Source organism: Carya illinoinensis, chromosome 6, assembly GCF_018687715.1.
Source record: "Carya illinoinensis cultivar Pawnee chromosome 6, C.illinoinensisPawnee_v1, whole genome shotgun sequence".
NCBI classification, from domain to species: Eukaryota; Viridiplantae; Streptophyta; class Magnoliopsida; order Fagales; family Juglandaceae; genus Carya; species Carya illinoinensis.
The window spans coordinates 12,896,745-12,904,746 of NC_056757.1; the positions used below are offsets into that span (position 1 = coordinate 12,896,745).

Genomic DNA, 8,002 nt, shown 5'->3' on the forward strand with positions numbered 1-8,002 from the left:
TTGAGATAATGTTTCGAAATAAAATAAATGATGACTTCTTTTTATAAATTATTTGCTAGTCTATATTGAGAATATATGTGATAATTAATAAAAAAAAATTCTATTAATCATTTTCACACCACACATTACATGCACATAATTATTATTATTTTTTTCTCTTACCAAATGTGTTATGTATGGATGAAAAATAGAATAAATTAATTAGTTTAGAAAAAATAAAACAAAAAATAAATAAAAATAATAAAAATATATATGATATGTTGTATGTGGGAATAATGAATAGTAAAACTCAATTAATAACCTTCATTTATTAAAAGAATATTGAGATCAATTGGCATGTTAAATGTCTTAATTTTTTATTTTACTTTCAAACTTCAAACGTACCATATATCCATCATATGCATCCACACTTTTAAATAATCTTTTAATTTTTGTTATATACTAATTTCTATATATCCTTTGACCCTCTCTTTATAAATTATGGGTTTTCATCCTGATGAGATAGAATCATAGATATATAGATTTGTACGATGGTAATGATGAAATTAACGTACATGACTGGCAACGAGATACAGCAAAAGGTTGAATCCAGCTTTCATCACTATAAAACCTTTGAGCGGGATCGTATTCTTGTTGCTTTCTGCATTCACTTCAACACTATTATTTGGGATAATTTTATGAGTACGTCTGATGATAGTCTCGTTGACTATTAATATCCACAATCTGTAGATACGTAAAATTCTTGGCACATATTGCAACAGAACAGTTGCATTCAGGAATTTCCTTAGAATCCGGAGTTTTGAACCGTTCATTTTAGAAATTCTTGGCACTAGCACCTGTTGTGTTCATAAAAATCAAAACTTAGGTATAAAGATCAACTAGCTAACAATTGAAGCATTCAACCCAAAGATTATTAATGAAATAATTTTTTCTTCCAACCAATTTATAATATTGATATGTATCACTTGAGCATATAAGAAGTAAGCACATGTTTTTTAATGAAGTTAATTTCCTCCGACTCAATTGGAGAAAAACTCTATTCATTACGATAATACGTACAAGATATATATGCTTGCGCTAGGCCGATGCTAACAAAAATGAGTCCCCCAAGTACTTGGGATGGGGGTGGCAGGGCCTAGTTAAAACATGCCCCTTTACAAGCTGGCATTGAGGGCACCAGTCTGCACCGAGCTTCCTCTCTTCTTCTTCTTCTTCTTCTTCTTCTTCTTCTTTTTTTTGGGTTTTCTATTTTTTTATTAGTTTTTGTGTTTTTAAATATATCTTTCATAAGTTTTTAGATTTTATATATTTAAATTTAAACTTGTGTATCTAGTGTGTATATATATTACTATTATTTTATTTATATTTTAATTTATTTTAAAAATATTAATGGTTTATGGTTTGAGTTATTTTTTAATTCTAATTTTGGCGTGTTTGTTATTATTATATCTTATGTTTTTCTTTTTCTTTTTTAATTTTACATTTAATTAATAATATTGTTTGGATTATAAAAATGAGAAGCGCTATATGTAATTATAATCTTAGGTACAAGACTCATGTGATCATTTTTCTTTTTAAATTTAAGTTTCAAGTTTTAAATTTTAAATTTCATAATTTTTAACATATATCAATAACTCAGACGTTAGCATATATTGTTATATAAATAAAAATTATAGGTGCAAACAACATTTTCTTATAAAATTAGTAGTGTTAAAAAGAAAACCGGCGAACTGGTAAAACGGACCGGACTGGACCAAACTGGTGGGTTTGATTCGGTACTAAGTTTGGTTTGGTCTTGTACTGGTTTTACTTTTTTTAAAACCGGTCAAAATTGGTCAGGTTCTAGCTTTTCTTTTTCTAAAACTAGATTGGACCCCTTCATATATATATATATATATTTTAATTTTTTATATTGTATATAACTTTTATATATAATATATAATTATATATAAAATATTTTTTTATTATATGATAAATTACTAATTAATATAATATTAAATTTTAAAATCTTATATCACTATAGTTTATTATATTAATAGTTATACTAATATTATATAGTGCATATTAATAGTTATACTAATATTATATCACTATATATTATAATATATTATAATATATAGTGATATATATTACAATATACTACAATATATTCTCATTATATTATAGTGATATATATTATAATATATCACTACATTATATAGTATTATATACTATAATATATTATATTATGTATTATATAATATATATGTATATAATATAGTATATTAAAACCAGATCAGATCAGATTAAAAATGAATAAAATCAAACTGAAATGGACCGATTATACCCTTAAATAAAATTGAAAGCAGAAAAATTTGTTACCTGGGCGACGGGAAGAACGCTGAGAGTGTTAATTACGTGGTCTACCCACGTGTAATAACCTTTTCTTGCTCTTGGCCCAGCAGCAAACATACACCAAGCAACCAAATCCATGGACGATCTCACACAAATAAACATGATTTGTAAAGTGCTATCCATAGTAATGCATTTGGTAGCCTCGTTGATCACAGGAAGATATAAGAACAAAGGATCCACTGCTACTGCAACTACGCAAAACACTAAAAGGATCACATCCCAATAGAACATCAACCTCCAATATTTTATGGTCATCAGATGATCATCTTGGATTGCCATTTGTATTCTTGCGATCTCTTGTTCTGAACCATTAATGCCATCATTCTTGGGAACTTGCCTCTCAATATCCTCGGCCCTGATCAGCACGATATATATATATATATATAGACCAAAACAAAATTAGAGTTAACAATCATATATACATCATTTATACATATATATATAGTCAAGTACTGCATGAAAAGTGCTATATATTCATTATTATTTTAACTTACGTACATCATCCGGCTCGATGTGTAATTAAAAGCGTAGAAAATTATTTACTATATTTTATTATTTATTAACCCACATTAAGAGATAAGATGATAAAATTGTATTTAATTAAAGAAATATTAATAACAAAAACATAATATTTTATTAATGGTTAATAAGAGTGATTGACTAGAAGTAAAAAAATTACATATTAATTAAATTTTGAATATTTGGATTAGTAATCCAACGTCCCTGCTCACAACACGTTTTCCAGATGAAGAATTGAGCCCTGAAAAGTTGATCAACCCAAGGAACTTCTTTCAAACTCGCATTACCAAAACCTGAGAGGTACAAGGTCAAATTATTAGAATCTTTGCATTTCATCGCACATCCTTCCCAATTTGTGCCCTATAAGAATTGATAGTTCAAGGCACCAGATGGTCGCAAAATTACTTCTGAGCCTAATTTACAAGAAATAATCAAAAGGCCGAAGGATGAACAAAATTGATGGTCAGAATGACAACCCGGTTCATTTACAGAAGTTTAGAACTTTACATTTCAAGCCGTTTCTAACGAAATTCAAGAAAATACATTCATATATATTAAAAAAAAAAGGAGTGTTACATTCACGTAGAGATTTTATAAAAATACACTTATAATTTACAATTTGACATAATTTTATATGATAAGTTATATATATTTTATAATAAAAATAATTTTATAATCTCATATATTAATATATCACGTCATTAATGTCAGTTTATTAATTTATTTTTATGAAATTGTTAAAGCAATTCAAAAAGAGAAAAAAAGAAAGCTATACGGAACGAAAGTGGAAGATATATAGAGCAAAAATCAAACTGGAACGAAGACATAAAAATTAAATCGAGTGGTGACAAGGTTGAAGGACAAGCACTTGGGAGGCTCTGGGCTGGCAAAACAAAACGGGGAAACCGAATAATAAAATAAGACAAAATAAACTCACCAAACAAGGAGACTACTACTCCCCTTTCGGAGAAGAGACCACCAGGTTGTACACGCTAGAGAACTCCATGGGCGACCAGTGCAAGATGGAAGAATTTTCTACTTCTTTGAGGAGAGAGAGGAGGTTCCGAAAATATGTGTCAGATATGGGGGCGACTGGTGCTTGTATGCCTATTTATAGTTTTGAAATGATAGAAGACAAATTATATTTATAATTGTGGTTATGTAAATACTGTATAGTTTTTATTTAAAAAAATTTAAATTAATATAAGATTTATATAAAAAATTAATTTTTTAAATTATAAATTTTATTTTTTTAAAGTGATTATATGATATTTATATTTTATAATTATACGTAAAATTATTTTATTTAAAATGATGAAGTTTGCACATTTTTTTTAAATTATATATATATATAATATATATTTATATATTTAGAATCTGTGTAGGATTATCAGAGTTGTCGTTACCAGAACTTTCTGATTAGACATTTGCACTTGAGAAGGGAAAAGCTTAGGACTTTTCAAATTGGGAAATAATAAACTTACTTTTAATGAACTTGTATATAATTTTATAATAAAATAATATTATTTTAAATTTTATTTTGATTTTTTTTTTGACTTGATATGTTTAAATATAATAATAAAATATTATTATATTTAAAGTTATATATAAATTGTGAATGAATTATTGGTGTATTATTATCCTTTAAAACTATCTCAGATTTTGAAGTCTATTAGTATTGATCTAAATTAATTCATTTTTTTTCTATAAAGGATAATGTTGAATTTCTGTTTAACTAGAGTGTTATTTTTTATATGTTTATTTGTAAAGAGTATAAGCAATAATAAAATTTAGATCAATCCAATAGTTTACTGTAGAATTTCAAATGATTAATATGAGAATATTCTCACATATATTTAATCATGCATGTAAATATTTTTTAATGAATAAATGATGATATTTATCTTTAAAAAAATAAAAAAGAAAATCGTTGACACCTAGCAATATCTTTATTACAGTAGTCTCCACAACAAATGAATGATATATAAAATAAAGTTATAATACTCTCCTCTCATAGAGCATTTTGGCTAAACGAAGATGTTGACCAAAATTTAAATTATTTGTATAAAAAAAATCGATATTAAATTGGGAAAATCTAAAATATTTTAGATTTTTATTATAGTGATTGGCTAAATATAGAAGATCACTTTTATTCACTAAAAATTAAAATATTAATTTTTCACTCTTATAATTTCATTTCTACACTTTTATTTCACCAATTAAAATATTAAAATATTCTACACTTTCATTTCAAAGAATTAAATGACTTTTAAAAATATGTTTTTTAATATTAATTTAATTATTAATAATATTAAATTGATAGAATTATAAAATATGATAAAAATAATTTTTTTAAAAAAATATTAATTTAATAATATTTTATTATTATATAAAAAATAAATGGTTAATTCAATATAAGAATTGAATTTAAATGAAATAAATAAATATAAAAAAATATTGATATTGACAATGAATTTGATCAAACTAATGAAAATCTTTCCCACTAATTCAGTCTACACAAGTCAAGGCACACGAATCTAATTTTTTTCCTATCGACGAACTACCATGTGACGAAATGATATCGTCACTAAAACAATATTCTATTACCATTAGCCCAAAAACCTGATAAAGCACAAAAATCAGAGAGAGAAATTAATGAAATACAGGTTATAAACATCAAAACACTAATTCTCCTGTGATGATATTTAGATGCAATATTATTAAATAGGCGTGGCAATATATTACATAATCCGTTAACCCAACATGAATACGACACGATAATAACGGATTAAGGTTTAATTTTAATGAGTTTGAGTCAAAATGAGTTGACCCATTAAGACACAATTACTTAATGGGTTGATAACAGGTCAATCTGTTTTGATCCGTTATGACACGTTAAGAAAGTTAAAATTATAATTATACTCTTCTACCTAAAAGTAAAATTGTTAGAATTTTAATTTCAATATTTTTATTATTTAAATTGTAATTTTGGACTTGTAGTTAATTTTATAATTTTTATAAATATTGTGATTTTAATATTTATAGAAAATTATGTTAAATTTAATCAAGTCAAACAGGCTAATTTCAGATATATTTAACCCATTTACATAAATAGTTTGAAACGGGTCATATTGTTTCGTGTCAACCTATTTAGTAATATTTATTAATGGGTCAAAACGGATTGATACGACACGACATGTTATGTTAATGGATCGTGTTAAGATTTGAGATTTTGACACAATAACCTTAAAGGGTCGGGTTAGGGTTTATCTATATAGAATAATATACATGCTTTGACATGACCCGTTAATACGATTTGATACCCCTACTATTGAGTGATCTTCATATCACAAAGATGCCACTCTATGCTAAATTTGGCTAGTTTTGAAACTGGAAGTACTAGCTAGATGCTCCTAGATTAATAAGCGGTGAATAGAAAAATGACATTGTGAAGATAAAGCATGGAGGTCATGGCCATGGCTATCTATTAAATGATCCACATTTGATTAGACTAGAATTTGATAAGGTAATCAACTTCATAAATGATTTGGCCGACCAGTAGTTTTCTTCCAACATTTTGTTGGCCTTCATTAACCTTCCAACAAAGTGACCAAATCAGAAAAATAATAAACAAAACCATCAGAACCAAAATGATTAAAAGGTGTAAATTTAGTTACAGAGCAGTACTTACACGTGAAGACATATAATTTGATAGGAAAGCAAATGCATGTGTTAAATATATATATTTAATATATAGGCCCTGAGAGTGGATTTTTTTTTTTTTTTTTGAAGTAAAAGGTATTTGTATTAATCAAGTAACAGTTTCAGAGTTACAACTTTTTTATTTCTCTATGCATTCAGCTATACAAAATAGTGTTTCTTCCATCCATATAACCTCTGTGTCTAGCTTTAAAGCCTCCTTAGGTAAACTATGTTTAGCTCCATTTGAACTTCTATGTACGTACTGAATCTTCCATCCCATCTGTTGCATTAACAATTTCTTCACATCCAGCACAATGCTACCATATAATGGGAAATCTGGCATCTCCTCATTGACAGCTCTGACTATTGTCTGAGCATCACCTTCAAACCAGACTCAGCAGAAACCAAGATCTCTACATAATTCCAAAGCTTTCCAAAGAGTTAAACATTCAACCATAGCTAGAAGTTGGACATGAAATCTCTGGTCACAGCATGCAGTAAGAACCTCTCCCATTTCATCCCTTATAACAATCCCAATCCCAGCTTTTCCTTTTTTTTGATCAAGAGCTGCATCCCAGTTGACTTTCACACTCCCTGCAGTAGGTTTTCCCCATCCCTCTTGTCTCATAAGAACTCTATTAGGATTTGTGTGTTCTACCACAACTTGGGCCATCTGAAATTCTCTGAGCTGCTCTCTTGCTATATTGATAAGTTGCTTGGGTGGTATAAATCTATTTTCAAATACGAGTTGGTTTCTTCTTAGCCAAATACTTCTCATCACCATTGCTACTTCTTCCATTTCCTCTTTGGTTAGGTTCTGTGCCATCTTCTCAATCAAGTCCATTAAGCTCTCTTCGATTATACTCCATTTATGAACTCTAACATTTGATTCAGTCCACACATCAGAAGCTGCCACACACTGCCACAAAGCATGCATGATTGACTCTTTATGCAATTTGCAAACTGGACATAGATCACTTTCCACTACTTTTTTTTATAACCAGGTTGCTCCTTGTAGATATGTAGTTGTTCCCTGCTTTCCATAAGAAAAGCTTGACTTTCTCTGGCACATTCAACTGCCAAATTTTGCCCCATCTCTGGTCTGCATTGGCATCTGTTGAAGACTTCCCTCTACTCCTTCTTCTTCTTTCCATTTCTAGAAAATAAGCACTCCTAACAGAGAAGATTCCTTTGTGTGAAGGGCCCCACACCATCCTATCTTCTCCACCCATCTTACTCAAAGGAAGGCTGAGGATTTGCTCCACTTCAGTTTCCACAAAAATCTCACGAATGAGGGTCTCATTCTAGATCATTTCCCCTTCCATGATCAATTCTTCCACCTTTGCCTCTCTCTGTAACCTTGAAACTGAAGATTGAACACTGAAGC

At 28.3% G+C, this 8,002-nt stretch overlaps 1 protein-coding gene across 1 annotated transcript; it reads right to left on the bottom strand.

The window, feature by feature from the left end:
* Positions 1-512: 512 nt before the first annotated feature.
* Positions 513-3,860, bottom strand: LOC122314343 (probable cyclic nucleotide-gated ion channel 10). The gene is made up of 4 exons (XM_043129861.1): positions 3,851-3,860; positions 3,074-3,206; positions 2,362-2,749; positions 513-836 (listed from the first exon to the last, which is right to left on the bottom strand). Coding segments are annotated over exons 2-4 (681 nt in total). The 5' UTR covers positions 3,076-3,206; positions 3,851-3,860; the 3' UTR covers positions 513-545.
* Between the last annotated feature and the right edge of the window lie 4,142 nt (positions 3,861-8,002).

Bases quoted from the DNA above. Each gene is read 5' to 3' on its own strand.
- LOC122314343 (XM_043129861.1), bottom strand. The intron at 837-2,361 runs GTAACAAATTTT...TGAACACAACAG, and splicing joins GCGTTCTTCCCGTCGCCCAG to GTGCTAGTGCCAAGAATTTC.